The sequence below is a fragment of the Anas platyrhynchos genome, chromosome 22, assembly GCF_047663525.1.
Source record: "Anas platyrhynchos isolate ZD024472 breed Pekin duck chromosome 22, IASCAAS_PekinDuck_T2T, whole genome shotgun sequence".
Classification (NCBI taxonomy): domain Eukaryota; kingdom Metazoa; phylum Chordata; class Aves; order Anseriformes; family Anatidae; genus Anas; species Anas platyrhynchos.
In genome coordinates, this window is record NC_092608.1 from 4,302,176 (window position 1) to 4,317,885 (window position 15,710).

General features: G+C 41.0%; 1 protein-coding gene and 1 long non-coding RNA gene across 4 annotated transcripts in view; one reads left to right on the forward strand and one right to left on the reverse strand.

Moving 5' to 3' along the window:
- Nucleotides 1-1,908: 1,908 nt before the first annotated feature.
- On the forward strand, nt 1,909-8,224 carry LOC139999258 (uncharacterized). Of its 2 annotated transcripts, none has more exons than XR_011804602.1 (3): nt 1,909-2,495; nt 2,817-2,963; nt 4,799-8,224. It is a non-coding gene; the product is annotated as an uncharacterized lncRNA (long non-coding RNA). The 2 variants fall into 2 exon arrangements; XR_011804603.1 differs by lacking the exon at nt 1,909-2,495 and adding an exon at nt 2,502-2,733.
- Nucleotides 8,225-10,378: 2,154 nt separating this feature from the next.
- Nucleotides 10,379-15,710, reverse strand: part of CTNNBIP1 (catenin beta interacting protein 1) — a 34,439-nt gene continuing 29,107 nt past the window's right edge. For both annotated transcript variants that reach the window (XM_027443188.3, XM_072026742.1), the window contains exon 5: nt 10,379-12,381. In XM_027443188.3, coding sequence (XP_027298989.1) covers nt 12,323-12,381 — 59 coding nt within the window. In that variant the 3' untranslated portion in view covers nt 10,379-12,322. The remainder of the gene's footprint in view (nt 12,382-15,710) is intronic.

Consider the following 15,710-nt stretch of genomic DNA (forward strand, 5'->3'; position numbering starts at 1 on the left):
AACAGATTTGGAGTAAAGATGGAAAAACTAAAACCCCAGCCTAGATGAAAGCTATCATGGTTAACTTTTTCTTTTCTGGTATTCATGGCCTCTATAAACTGTATAAAAAATTAAAAGGCTACATACGGCAAAACTGCTTTTTTCTTTCCTGCCCAAATGTTGATTATTTTTTTTCCTGAAAATGTACAGCACTTCTAAGAGCAATCATTCAGCTGCATCAAATGTTTAGTCTTCACAGTTGTGCTGAAAGTAGCTCGGGGACCTTTGTAAGACACGGAGAACTGGGAACAGCAGAATGCCAGAAAAACAGATAATTCAATATTTGATTCTTTCTTCAGTACTACTCCTTGCCAGTCCTTGTCACCAGGCCAGGAAGCTGTAAGTATACTACTATACTACCACATTCACATGGGGAAAGAAAACTTGCCTCTCCTCTTTTCCTTTGAGTGCAATTAGCAGACCAAATCTAATAATAACAAAGGCAAGCAGGCACAGCAATACTGGAGGACAGACAATCGGCACTGGTCTTCCTATTGCCAAAACTCACTCTATTGACATTCTGATGAGGGGCTCTGACTCTGGAAGAAAGGTCAGGATGGGAACTAGTTTATGGAAGACATAGGAAAGTAGCCCGTTAGGATTAATTGTACACTGTTTATAGATAAATGAAATAAAACTATCTTGCAGCAACTAAGAGACTCAAAAAACTGATTGCTCAAAAGACAGGGGAGCAGGATATTCCCAGAATGCATTTTTCTTCACCCCACATTGCCAAAATTTTCTCCAGAGCCCAGCCTTTTAAAAACATTTTCATACTTATATATTTTAACAATGTACAATAGGGCAAATAAAGGACACTAGGATCACTAACTGTCTCCGCACAAAGCATTTGGAGAAAAGGGCATTTCTATTCCCTGTGCAATTCTATTTAGCAGATTTATACTAGGATCTTGTTGTGCAATGCATGTCATACAATAGGGCTATAAAAAAAAAAAGGAAAAAAATCATAAATCAGGTTACATCTATCTGAGGCTAGCTTGCTGGGTCAGAGTTTCAGGCAAAGGGGCTGATTTAATGCCATCAGAGGCTAGGTTCAAATTCCCCACCCGTTGGAACATTTTGAATTCTCACAAGCATTACTCAGCTCTTTATCCTTCTGTAACAGACGTGTAAAACTACTCAGGTCAATTCATAGGTCACCCAGCTTGTATATGCTGTAACTACAGAACTATTGGTTCTGACTGGACCTCAAAAAAGCTGCCCATGTTTTTCTTCCCCACAGTGCATAAGGCTCCTTAGTCAAATTAGCTGCTGCTTCCCCCTGATTGTGCAGCACGCTGAATGGATGCTCAGTGTGGCCGTGCAATAGGTGCCAACGCCGCAGCCCTGAGTACAAGTCCCAGTGTTTGCACCGATGCCAGTTGCATTCATTGGTAGCAGTAAGCTGAACTCCAGGACCTGGACCAAGGATTACAAGTTCCACGGAGATCTATGTAAAGGTGTAATGAGAATTTTCATCATGCAATATTAGCAAATGCTTCCTACTCCTGAGAAAAGTGACCTACATAGCACTGCAAAGGGGCCCAATCCTGCTGTCTTTAAAGCCGATGTGAACAGCATTGCTTAGATGTGGAAAAATAGGATTGGTTTTACTAAACAGGTCTTCTGAGAGAGTTCCAGTTGCTGTATTTTCCACAGCACAGACTTCTTAAAGACAATAAAAATAAGCTAAAGCATGCCATTATTTGTCCTGCAGCTGGTTTCAAGCAAACTGTTGATCTTCCTGATATGAACTCCTCTCCACTCTTGCCCTGCTCAAATTCATCTTATCTGGCAATAATAGTCCACAGCTTTCTCCCAGAGTCTCAAAGCATTTCACACATTGATATATTAAAAGCCCCACAAACCTCTGCAAGGCATGGTCAATACCTTTACTGTCTAGCTGCTGAAGAAAATGATGAATGAAGTTCCTGCACATCCATCACAAAAAGCGTCTGGGACAAAATTAAGAATTGATGGAGATGTCCCAGTTTCTGAGTCCATGTTTCAAGCTACATAAACTACCTCTGTTGCTTTAAAAAGTGCCTTTAAAAAAATTATCTGGTCCAGGAGCAGACTCCTTTTACTTGCTGTTTTTCTAAAATTCCAGTGCTCCAAGCATCTTCCCAGCAGTGTCCTGTCTATTTACAGCCTCATCAGACATGAGTGCAGCTTAATCCTTTGTCATTTCACATATTTATTTCTATTCTGACAGATACCAGTTGTGACCCTTTCTTGCAGTAAGCCACTGCCCTCCTGGCCTTCACTCTAATTGCAGATTTGCTAATCATGTTTTGATCACCCACCCCTCTAATCACTGCCTGCTGCAAGCCACGGAGCCAGGCCTATTTTCGGTGAAGAGGAGCATAACACGCAAACGCGACGCTTGTGTTCTCGTCCTTATGGCGGGGATCAGAGGATTAAGAGGAACAGTCAACCCTGATTAATGCTGCTGAGTGAGTGAGAGCTCTTTGCCAATAGCAGGGGCTGATTGCCTCCCCGTGGGGAGCTCCAAGGCAGACAGTCTCCCTACAAGGACACGTCTGTCTTCTGCTTTTAATGCTAGCTGCTGCTCCGCAACAGAAAGGAGGTTAAATGCTGACCCTATCTCTCCAAATAGCAGGCTGTCCTGGGGTGGGAGGGCTCCTTTAAAGATGTGGAGCTGTTCTTGGAACACAATGAAGATAAACAGAGGTTTGTATCTATCGCTGTCTCAGCCGTCGACTTACCACCAGCAGGAAAACTTAACAGAATTCTGCTTGGTGGCTTTTCTGCAGGCTGGATACATGTCACGAATGCACTGTCTAACCTTAGAAGGGAGCCAGCAGAGAGCTGTATTGTTTTAACAAAGCAGGAAACAAATGCACACTCAGAGCTAAGACCTGGCAGGACCAACATCACTGCAGTTTGTACTCAGCGCTGAGGTAAGGATGTCCCCCCTGCTCCCAACCCGTCTAATATCTGTAAGTGAATCGGAGTGATTTAGAATAATTACCTCAGCCCTCCATGCTCTGCTTTAATGTACCTGTCAGATCGTTAACCCTGTGTTTTCCTCCACTCAGTGAAGGAAAACATTTCTTGAGAGCTGTTCTGTAAATGTTACATGCCTACTGCTGCAGGATCAATTTCTGCAGGACCCAACACAACCTGAAGGACCACCCTACCACCTTGATGAACATTCAGCAGCCACAGATCTCCATTCCACCTGTACTCTTCCACTTTTCAGGGTTTTCCTTATTTTCATCACAGACAATGAGCATTCTTACCTTTTCTTCTTCTGCTCTGTGCACTATTCTTCTGTACCAGTCACAAGTGAACGAGCTGAAGAAGTGGAATGACACATTGTCTTCTGCCAGGGAAACTGGGGGGCTATAAATCCCCTGCTGGGGTAAGTGACTGAAACATGGGGTTTTGCACTGCATTCTAACTACTCAAGTTTTTCCATGTTTACTGCTGCTTCAATGATACATTACCCATTGAGCGTAAGTAAAAAGCTTATGAGAGGAGACAGGCATATCATCCTGTCTGGGGCTCAGCTTACACAGGCAACTTCTGCAGCACGGGGAGCAGCCTCTGGGAATGGCTGGTGTCTGTGCAACACTACATTAAAATACAGCTCAGGATAGGTCAAATAATTATTGACCTGATCTAAAAATGAGTCTGAGTGCCCAGTGTTCAGCAATTTCAACAGGAGGTGTATGATGACAGCTAAACTTCCAGAGGCTCTGCAATGACTGAGTCCTCAAACTACGTAACATGCACAGGAGCTGGTCTTTCTGCAACAATACTGAACAGAAAATAATGGAGGTGACATCTTTTCTATTCACTAAAGCCATGATTTAAGTACAAGATTATTATACAGCATCCTAGAGTCCTAATCCTTGTTCCTGGAGTAGCAATGTAGATCAGAGTTTTTGACCATTGTCTAAAATAATGTCACTAGCAACTAGTGAGACATCCCAGAGGGAAAAGATACTTGAGCAACAGAGGGTAAAAAAACTAAATATCTGTAGAATATCCATTTTTTCAGTGAAAAGCACAGAAAGCCATACATCACACGCTAGATATGCACAAAAAAGCTCAACATTAGAACATCTTCATACCCTTTTCCCTCAAGCATCTCTGCTCCCTTTGCTTGCCCAACTCTCATTCTGCCTGACAGCTCCTTAATCACAGTATCTCTTTCACATGCATAGAGTATTATTTAACCTGCAGCACAGAGGAAAATGCATTTATAACCTACTGGGTTTTTCCCTTTAATCTCTTCCTCTCCTTACTGCTCCCCCTCCCTTTTTAGTAGCTCTAAGCAAGAATGGTGTTAACAACCTTCATAAAGATTAATTCAGGTCCAGACAGGAACCAACTCTTTGCACTCTGTCAAGGTAGGAGGCTAAAGAAACAAAACACACGACCTCTTCCTTCTGCCCAGGTGATAAAAAGCACCATCCATCAGATCACAAAAGCAGCATCGCCTCTCTCCTGCCAGGACATCAGTACATGTCATTTTAGAATATCCCTAAGTGATATATACATAATAGTACTCATGTTTAACGTATTTTTGTGGCACTGCTCTACAACAACCAGACACAGCAGAATTTCATGTTCCATCTGCCTGAGCTGAATTCAAGGTGTTGGCTATAAGCTGTAAGCACTGCCAGGTCTGGGATCTTACTGTGTCTTCCTTATTCTCTGTGATCCATCTCACTAAGACTTAAGCCAAGGTGCTTTTGCTGACAAATTCTCTATTTAAATCCCTCAGGACACAGGAGAGGATGCAGAAGGACACGAACTATGAATCTTCATGTACCTAGCAGTGCTACCCTGCTGGAGTCCAGAATTGACTAGAGCAGGTCCATATTTAAGCTCCACTGATTCTGGGGTCTGTGAACCCTTCGGCAGCCGTTCCTGTTTGTTACTGACATGTAGATAACCTAAGCACTTCTCAGCTAAGTCTTGCCTCCTCTTTTTGACAATGGCACTGCAAATAAAAATATTTCATTTAGTTCCCTGTGCTCCTTTATCCTCTGACATCTCTACATTTAGAGTGGGGGTGAGCAGTAGCAATGATCATGTAGCTACACTAGTGAGGATGATGAAGTCCAAGTGTCCCACTTAGCTTCAGAAGACCGTGACCTCAAGGTCAAGGCCAGAACAAAACAAAAGGCTCTATCACACACCCATAAGGTACAAGCAGCTAAGCATGCTACAGAACCAGCATGTAGCACGGTTCCTTTTAGAGGGGGACTGTGAAGCCTGGTGCTGCTGGCGAGGCAAGTCAAAAGCTTAAGATCCTGTCGAGTGTAATTACTGTCTTTCTCCAGGTTCAGAGAAGCTTATGAGAAGACAACAGTGACAGAGAATCCTCCTCTTATGCTTCCACCTACAGAAATTCATCCATTCCTGACCTGCTGTATCTTCCTCCTCAGGCACACCAGAGAGATTTAGTAGAACTTTGGCACCAAAAACAGCTGTAAAAAGGAGTACAGATTGTTGTGAACAGCTCTACTTGCAGGAGAAAACTCCACGCCTAGCTATGACCAGGCATCAGGTACTCACTTCAAGTGTCGACTACACACACTGATTAGGAAAATTGTAGTTACGTCAGTCTGCTCCAGCCACTTGAGATACACGACAAAAGACTGAAGGAAAATGCTTGGCTACCACTGTCCATTCCAATCACGTTCAAAGCAATTTCCATTGTGCCCTCAATTAGGAGGTCACACATAAAGCTGAAAATGGATTACAGTGCATTGTCAGCAGCAAGACGAGCTCCTGTGTCACTGCATGATCAAATAACTTCATGCATTCTCCTGCCTTATGGGATAAGTGCACGCATACAATAACATGCAAAGCCGCACTCTTCTGGAGCAGCACCTTTCTTCTGAAATTACAGAACTTTCCATCCTTTCACACAGTTTAGAAAACAAAACTCACAGCAGTGACACTGTACTGAGACCTTGACAATCTTATCCTACAGTATAAAGGCAAAGGCTAGATCCAGTGCCACGCTCCCTTCTTGCTGTAGATGAACGTAGGGCTTCAGTTTGCATACTAAACGATTAAATTGTTTCAGTTCCAGTCCTGCAGTCATGAACCATAATGATGCATTTAGCTTCTCTGAAAGAACAGACTAAGGGCATGAAACAAAAGCAACTTTTGAGCTCTTGTGGCAGCTTAAAACCAAAACAAACCCCACAGAACAGCTGGAGAGCAGTTCGAAAACCACATTCTTATTCTGGTGCATCTCAATGTCAAGGCTTGATCTGAACTTATATTATCCATGCTCATCTCACAAAATTCTCCTCATCTGGGAGATATTTTCTGAACAGTCATCCTTATTTCTTACATTAGCTGGAATATTGCAAACATCATGTGGGTACTGAGTTATAGCCAGAGGCTTTATTTGAGAATTTCACATCACTGCAAAACAGGAATACGTTTTAAGTGGCAATGTGCAGACCACACTGTAAGCAGCAAATTCCGCATATTTGAATAAACTGTTTCACCAATTTCCTTACTTGTTTCACAATTTCCTTATTACTGCACACCAATACAGTAGTGGTGTGCAGTAGTAAGGAAAATAGGGAACCCTTTTCTCAGATTTGAGACCTAAACAGTTGAGCCAAGAGCACTGTTACATACTGCTCCTACACAAACTTGTCTGAATGGGTCCCTAACATTAAGAGTCCCAGCTAAGAAACATTCAACCTCCAGGGCCAGCTCAACCAACTGACAGTAATCAGGTTAATCAGAGGTATTTTACAACTTTGGAAAAAGAACATCTATGGCCTCTTTGGGGGAGTCTGAAGAGCTCAGGTGTTGTGCAGCAATGACAAGCACAGCAGGTGCTGAGAGTATGCTTGTGATGCATTGGCTGAGCATCTCCAGCTGCTCCCCATCAAGGGATCATCTTCTGAACCTGTGGGACCTGCCACATTTGTAACCCCATTAGAAAAGGGCAGCAATAACTATCCAAGGAGAAAACCAAAGAGAGGTACAGGTGCATTAGTCCACACCTGGGTTGAAGATGGTATTGAAGGTGTTAAACAGAGGCTGAACAGTTTGTATTCTGTGCATCACAGGCCTCTAGTCACAGGTTTGCATTTAGTAGCAAGGAAAGTAGAGCCTGAAAGCGTCAAGACAGCAAAAAGCTGCATGCACATAACTATTTCATGTTGATATATGAGGCAGCTTATAAGTAAGCCAGGTTATAAAGCTGCACCCCCCCCCAAAAAAAAAATCACAACCAAATAACTCTTTCCCAAAATAAATAATCTCCAAAATTGAAGTGCTTCAGGCTACAAAGGAAACTAGCCAGATAGTTTATGACACACTGCAGGAATTCTGCTTAGGGCAAATCAGCTGCAGACAAAATGAAAGCAGAGCTCAGAAGACAGAGTAGGTGATTTCTTTTATGTCTTTGCATGGGCACCTGCTACATAACAACGCTCCTGCCTGTATACAGCAATTCCACGTCTGTAAGTGTGAAAAGCATCAGAAACAAGAGGAAGGTTATAGGAAACTGTAGTGCAAGGTATATGTGTAGGCTTGCCATACTTACACAGCAAGCCCAGGGCAGATCTGGAAGAACCACAGGGATGCAGTGACCTATTTCCTACAGCTCAGAACTTACAGATAGACAGGATACAAAACCTGCAAGATGTATACATCACTCCAAATTGATCATGTTACACCTGAGGCTGCAAGAAAAAAAAGACTGTCCAGCAAATACATGTCAACACTATGCCTAACTAGCTCACAATTACCAAAATCTGACCCATTATAATGCATTTAAAAGTTATTTGTGAGAGAGACAATTTCTATTGCCTGCGTTTACTGCAATAACTGAACCAGGCCTGACAGGATCTTTAAGACTAATCTACAGCAGAAGGAAAGTAAATTTAAAACAAAAGAAAACATTCCACCAAAAATAGATAAAAAAATATATTTTTATTTCCTGGTGATGTTGTGAACAGGGAAGAACTTGCCCTGCATACAACACATCTCTGACCCTGGCACTGAATGACAAACAGGTCCAGTTTCACTCAGCCTGCTGCTCAGGCAAGATGTAGGCAGTATTACTGTCAGTTGATTTGAAAATCAATCACATTCAGCAAAAATCCCACCAAGGCAGCAACTGTGCAACACTTCAGTGCTCCTGTTACTCATACACCTAAAACAACCATTCTGCAGTTTTAAAAAAGCTTCTTTAGAGATTTCTATGAACAGCTAAGCTTTGGAATACTTTGTAACTGATGAATAACAGGTAAAAATGCTTACTCACTACTCTTCCTTTGGTAGAAACTGAATACAACTGAAGACTTAACCCTCCAGAAATTGTTCTTATGGCACTGTTGGTTTCTGCTGGTCCCTGTGCCCTGCAGCCTTTTTTGCTGTCAGCTTTGCCGCACAGTCCTTTAGGAGGCAAGAGACCAAAACGAAGGCTGAAGGACTGATCTTAAAACAATATAAGTCATCTATTCCCCTCCTCGGCCAGTCATTTGGTAGATCTTTCATAAAATAATCTCTAATACTTTATTTACATTTGATTCCAAGCTTTCATCTTCTGGCCTTTAATTTTTTTCCCTCTTGTATAACAAAACCACTGCTAACTTCAGACATAGCACTGCTCTATTCTTATAACAGGATTCTCAATAGCTATAGAAATTTATCCCACATATGACCCTGAAGCCTTATTTAGGATGATGTCTTCTATGGGTGACAGAGGTCTTTGAATTTCATGGGCCATTTAATCTTTAGCCTTCACCAGAACTATTTAGGCTGCTGGTGAATTAGAAATACTGGCCTTATGAAACTGAAAGAGATTTAACAGTAAAGCATTAAGAACTTTCACACAGGCCACTGAACAGCCAAGAGAAAATGACAACTTACAGTGACTACTTACCTTAGATACAAAAAGGAACAAAAACTCTAAAAAGCTTATTTTATTTTATTTGGGGTCCGGTCTCTCTCAGGCAACAGCTCCTTCCTTCCCAAGTGTCACTATGCCACCAGCTCACACGTTGTGTTACTTCAGGGTTTATTGTAGGACCTGGGAGAATCAATCTAAAGGCTTATGTGAATGGCGAGGAGTCTCATTTTCATTTACAATAGGCAGTGCTCACAGACACAATGACCTTTACTGACAATTACAGCAATTGCTACCCATCTGGAGAGAGCTGAGAGGGGCATCTGATTCAGCTCTAAATCTTTTCCTCAAGCTCTGGAAAACACAGCGTGTAAAGGAGAGGTAGATGATAAGCCTGATAAGAGAAGAAAGAAGTGTAACAACACATTGTGAATATCTAAAGGAACATGTCTTCCCAAAAAGACCACCCAAAGGATGCGTGCTTTTTTGGAAATTGCCTCTAAAGCTTTTATGCTCTCTGAATGCCTTAAGCACTGTTTGGTTGGTAATTGAACTATACAGCTTTTTGTATTTATAAATGTCTTTCAATCCAGTCCTATACTCATCTCTGACCTCTAAAACACTGTTTCTTACTTTTATTAATAACAGTTCGCCTGAAAAGGCAGACGCACACAAAGGTAAAGCTAGAGAAATCTGTATGTGCAATAAACAAGTCAACCATGCTGATGTATTCTGTGCAGGTTTCTCTAACTCCCAATTAATCCAGGCTCCACAGTGTTAATAGACATTTAGCTTTCATAGCAGGAAGATAATTAATTTGAAAGGTAATTCAAGGGGAACATTGGAAAGCTGTCTTTTCCACTTTCTCACTGATTTATACATCAACTCTTTATTATAAATCTTCTGGCCCTGGTTTAAAGGCAAGAAATCATTTGTGGGGAGTTGAGGAGCACACAGGTAACAAAGCAGAAATATTCTCCAGAGACTGGATTTCCTCCAGGTTTTGAACCTCAAATCAGGCTGTTACACAACACGTTAACATTTCTCAATGTATCCTGCTCAACACGTTACTCAGGACTCCAAGATTGGAGTCTACATGGAAGTCTTCCACAAGGGTAGTGCAAACAGTTACCATTCGGCAGGTTAACAATATAATAAATCAGTAAGAAACAAGAGAAGCTATTAAAAACTGTATTTTCCCCCCAACAGGTACATTTTTCAGTGAAAAGATTGAACAACAAACACTTCACTTTTCTCTTTGAAAAGACTCAACAGCTCAGAAATGCCATAGATACACACGGAGGATGCACGATAGCTTGACAAGGACAGGCCACCACAATCCACCCCATTCATTCCAGCCAGCAGCCAGAAACACACAAATCCTCTCCAATTAAACCCTGAAGGGCTGCCCCATTTGCACCAAAATTAAGATTAAAGTGCCTCTTAGGCAACAAGGTCAAGATTCAAGGATTCATTTGGGCTCGTTCTTGGTTTATTTTAATAAACTAGCTTCTTATCCAGCCCCAACCAACAGGGGCAATGACACTTTGACATTGAACTTCACAAAGCTGCAAAAGAATCAAAAGGAACTTTTCCATAAATAGACGTACAGTTGTTCTCATTTCATATTTATTTGCTCAAGATAATCTCCCTCCTCACGCTCACAAGTCCATTCTTCCTTTTGCACACATTCCATGGTTTCTTTCAAGCTTTTTCCCCACTTTGAGACCGTAACAGCATCCTGTCGTCAGAACTTCTTGCCATGAAAAACCGTCATGTTGTCACAGCCAGATTCTGTAATCGTTACTCCAAATAATTAACAACCACATGAAAAGAGCCAAGAACAGGTAAATGAATGGAGTTCTGCTTTAATAGGCTTTGAAACATCTTAAAGTCAGTGCAACCACAGGAAAATCTAGAAGTATTGTAAAAATCACCTGCACACACTGGAGAAACTGAAGTGCTAGGTTTTAGGCAGCAGTGCTAGAAATTCTAGGCTTCTGATACTTTATGTGCAGATTCCTGAACAGTCAGTGCAATTCGGGAATTTCACGGCAGGTGTTTGAGTTTGTAAATGCATCTGCTTGAAGGCCCTGGAACTACCAACAGAGTAAACCTGAATGTCACCTGTACACTCACTATCTGACAGCTTAACGCAGTGCTGCTGCCTCTTGGGACCAGTGCCTAGAGAAATGGTATTAGCCTAGGATCCAGATAATTTCCAACTCACCAAGCGGTTTCAGGGAACCAAACTGCATACAATTTTTTCAAGTGACTAGGAACTTAGTTTATTAAAGACCAGTGAAACTCGGATTTAAATTAACGATCAATAATTTTCCCTTGTATGAGAGCTAGTCTTGTGCAGCAATTAAAGGGTTAAAGTGGAACTACAGTTATTTTAAACAAGTTCACATATTCTCTATACAAATTTGGCAAACTTATGTCACAGCCATAGATCTCATTCTTGCAATCCCTGCAAAATAACGACAGCTCCTCTGTCAGAAGCAAAGAGAGAAGCCACCTGAACGACCACGTTGACCAGGAGTTCGTAGTACAGCCCACACAGAAGCACAGAACGGCTGGTGATCTCCGTGTTCCAGCTGAAACAGGTAGACTTACTGAACTAAATATGCATTCAACACAGGCTCCCAAAAGAGCTTGAGGCCACACAGCAGATGAGTATGGAAAAACTGATGGCATCAGAGACACTGCAGCCAAGAGGAAATTAAAAACGTGATTTCAAAGCCAATCAAAAACAAACAAACAAAACAACAAAAAAGCAAGCATGTATACGTGTATAGATGTAATAAATATTGCAAAGCACATTTGTTTTTTCCCCAAGTAAGGATAAAGTAATAACCAATGCACCAAAACATCAGCTTTCTGCAATGAAAGTGTCGATGTCAGCGAAACACCCTGCAAGCCAACTGAAGAAAGCATTCGCATTGTCAACCAATCACACCTTGCTTCCAGTTCTACGCAGCCAAATCAAACCCTCTTCAAATTCACAAGTTTGACCTAAATAAGCACCACAGCATAAAAAGCTTCTTTAGAAGTAGGATGTCAAGAGACTTACTTTAAAACATAAAATAAGAGAGAAAAGGTTTTCATTGGTCAAGTTTAAACAATTGTCTTCCTTTAGCCAATCAGTCTGTCCCTTTGAGCCAATCGAAAATACACCTTTAGGTTTGTCCTTAATTAACACAGCCCAGCTGAGTAGCAACAACTTATAGGAATAGATGGCTGTGAGATGCATTCTGAGGGTTGGGCAAAGGGAAACAGAATTATAAAGGAGAAGGACTACCACGGAAAAATTAGGGTGGGCAAAGGAACTCATTAATGCTCAGCCATCGTCCTCTATCTTCAGGAATCTCACTGTCCTCTCCAGTTCTGTGTTGTTCAGGTATCTTGTAGTTACTGTCTTCTGTCTTCTGTCTCTGATCTGGAAAATGCCATCACAACATCCTCAGCACCTGTAATAATGACAGCAAAATGTGTGCCATGATTAGAGAATCATAAGGGTTGCAAAAGACTTCCAAGATCATCTGGTCCAGCCATCCCCTTACTACCAATGTTACCCACTAAACCAAATCAACAGGAAAGGAAAAAGGGCACAGAGAGAAGATAAATATATATATTTATTTTAAAACTCATCAGAATAAAAATCGTATTAATAGGCCAACTGAAAGGCTTTTACATTTTCTTCACCGAAAATCATTTAAACGCCTTTTAGGAACTAACAGATACTGCAAACGTTCTATTTTGTAGTAGAAATTCAGTATCTTCTTCCCAACTGAAAGCTTCCATTTGCCCAGAGAACACACACAGCTTTGCTAAGCGATGGTTTTATCCCTACACTACAGAAATCTTTCCAGAAGAATTCAGACTTTCTTCATTCATTTATTTTTTTTTCCCAATTGAGGCTATCAACTGTGTATAATTACCACCAAAACTTATGTCCCCTAAATACAGAAAAATGATGTTACCTTCCTATGAACCACCTCCAAGTCTTTAGAAACTTGGGTGGTCTTTCAAGCAAGCCTTAATAGTAGAAGGTCCTGAATGGCTGGAGAATCATACCTGATAAAGGCTTGTAAAGAGCCTTCCATCCTAATGACTTTCTTCAAAAATATAAAATAAAAAAAAAATACCTTGAGATATTCAGGAAAAAAATCACCTCTCTGGACTTCCTAAATATAGAGCACAGCCTAACAGGCACTTCAAGAGAAATGTCTCCAGGACAATAGGGAAATAAAAATACATCATACAGCAGTGTCAAAGCAGTGATTTAAATCAATATCTCTAGTCTAGACACGAATTGGAAAACAACCCTGAAGGGCTGAATGCAGTATTTTAAATTTCTGGTAAAAATTTCATCCCTGAGAAAGTTAGATAAAAGTAAATGCTTGCTTTCATCTGTAGATCCTGTAACAGCATTTAACTGATTAAAAAAATATGATGAAACATCCAGTCACCATTTATATAATTTCTAAAAATTATTTACTCTGTTGAAATGACCTTAGACACTTTAGTGCAACAGATGACTGAAAATGACCATTTTGGCCTTCATTAATTAATCTGGCCTGCTTGGGATAATTTTGCTTAATAAGGTTTTCTTCAAAGCCTCTATTAAAGGATTAGACAACGAAGTACGGAATGCCAAAAGTAACACTGACTGCCTGTGCCATTCAGATAACCGATCAGCTTTACAGAAATCTTTTACTGAGGTTTGCAAGTTCAGATTCAGCTTGGGTTGAGCATCAGCATGTAAAACTCTCCGGAGGCTTTCACTTGAGGCATATCAAGCAGCAGATTTCAGTTTTGTGCCCCAAGGAACTTTGCCTATGCACCTGCACACAAGGTAAAAGGCAGAGGACTGACTAACCAAAACTCCTCATCTGTTGTAATTGTATGAATGTCTGCCAAAATTTCAGTTATCTGATTTGCTCTTTAGTTGCAATACAGAAGGAAAAGTGACAAAAAAACACGGAGGAAGAGAAGGCTGTTAATTCCCCTTACTAATGTCCTTAAAAAATAAATCAAGGCTTATGAAATGCAACTACATTTATTTTTATACACTTCACGATTTGTTTGTTATATGTACTCACAGGAGGAAATACTAAGGACCAAGCAGTGATTTGTTTTTCTTACACAGGACCCACATTTTATAGAAGTACATCAAAACCTGCTCTGATGTTCCCTCTTGCCAACACTCAGAAGCCCTGCGGTCTTCTCTCTTTTCATCTCCTCCACAAACTGTTTTTTCCTTGATCAAAACATAAATGATATATAGTGCTGGAATCCAGCTCGGAATTAGCAACTTGCCATGTTGATTTTTTTTTCTCCTTAAATGTGCATAAATATAACAACTACCAGCCTCTACAAAAAGAGGGATTTCACTTGTAAGGAGCCTGCAAAAACAAACGTGTGCCAAAAAGAAGGGGAAGTAATAATAATTAAAAGCACTAGCAAAGCCAGTGCACATGAAGCACAACCTGTGCTTCTGCATTTTGCACGAGTCCTCCTCCAGAGCTGAGGAGGCTTTGCAGCAGCTTTGCTGTGCGAGCCACGAGCAGCTGGAGCAGCCTGGCAACAGCGAAATCACAGCACACGTCACAGCACCGAGATGAGCAGGATTACTTAACAGATGTCGATTGTTTTTCCTGAGGTCTCCCCTCTCCACAGGCTGAATATGAAAAAAATACTTACAAGTAGTCTTGTAAGTTTTGTCTGGAAAAGGAAATTTCGTTCTTTATTAATGGTGCGACCCCACAAGCCTGCTGGTTGGTGTCTGCCTGCCCCGAGCAATTCCAGCTTTCAGCACTGCTCCTGTGCAGCGGGCGAGCAGCAGTTTAAAGCACATGATGAGCAGAAATAGCCTTCGGCAAAGGACGCCGGGAATTCTGCCATTCATTTGGGCTCTCACAATCAAAACAGCTATCACTGACGAGGAAGGTCCCTCTCAGCTAGCTCCTGCTCTCCTTAGCTAGGCCCACGTAGCACAGCCTCGATACCAGTGTCACTGGTGGAAGGAACTGGTAACTTGCCTTTTGCATGGACTACGGATAGAAGAGAAGGGAACAGAAGAAACACAGCTTGCCAATACAACCAGAAAACAGGAAAAAAAATAATTATATTCTATTTGGAGGAAGAAAAGCAAGAGTACAGTATATGGTGTAAAAGTATGGAAAATGCTTGAATATCTACAATACTACTGCATTATTTCTACGTGCATCCTAAATGATGATCAGTGGATGAAGGAAGTCTGAAATTCCAGGTTTCAGTCTTTCACAGCCAAAGCTAACAAGAAAGTAGAAACTTCAGTAACTCTTGTTTTGTCACCAACGTAATCATAACTATAGTTTTAAAGTTATCTGAATTTGTGAACAAAACATCTAGTGGTTTTTTTTGTTTTGTTTTGTTTTTTTTTTTTACTATTTTTTAAGTATATCATCATTAAAAAGCATGCTGCCTCTCTGATTTCTTCAGCACTTCATAACATATTATTTCCCATACAGAATTTTTAACTGAAGACGGACAATAATTGCAAGTACCAAACTGGATAACAATTTGTTAAGGAAAGATCATGAACTGTGTTTGAAAGGACAATCATTGGGCTGAAAGGACGGTTACTAGTGCACTTCATCAATGGTTGGTGTTTGTACCAAGTTTACTTGCTACTTTCGTAAGCTATGCTGGAACACAAGAGCAGCTACATACTAATAAAATTTCACAGCAGTTCAAAGTTAAAAAGTTCAGCCAAAACACCAGGGAGCAGCAAAACAAAATACAGGAACGAACA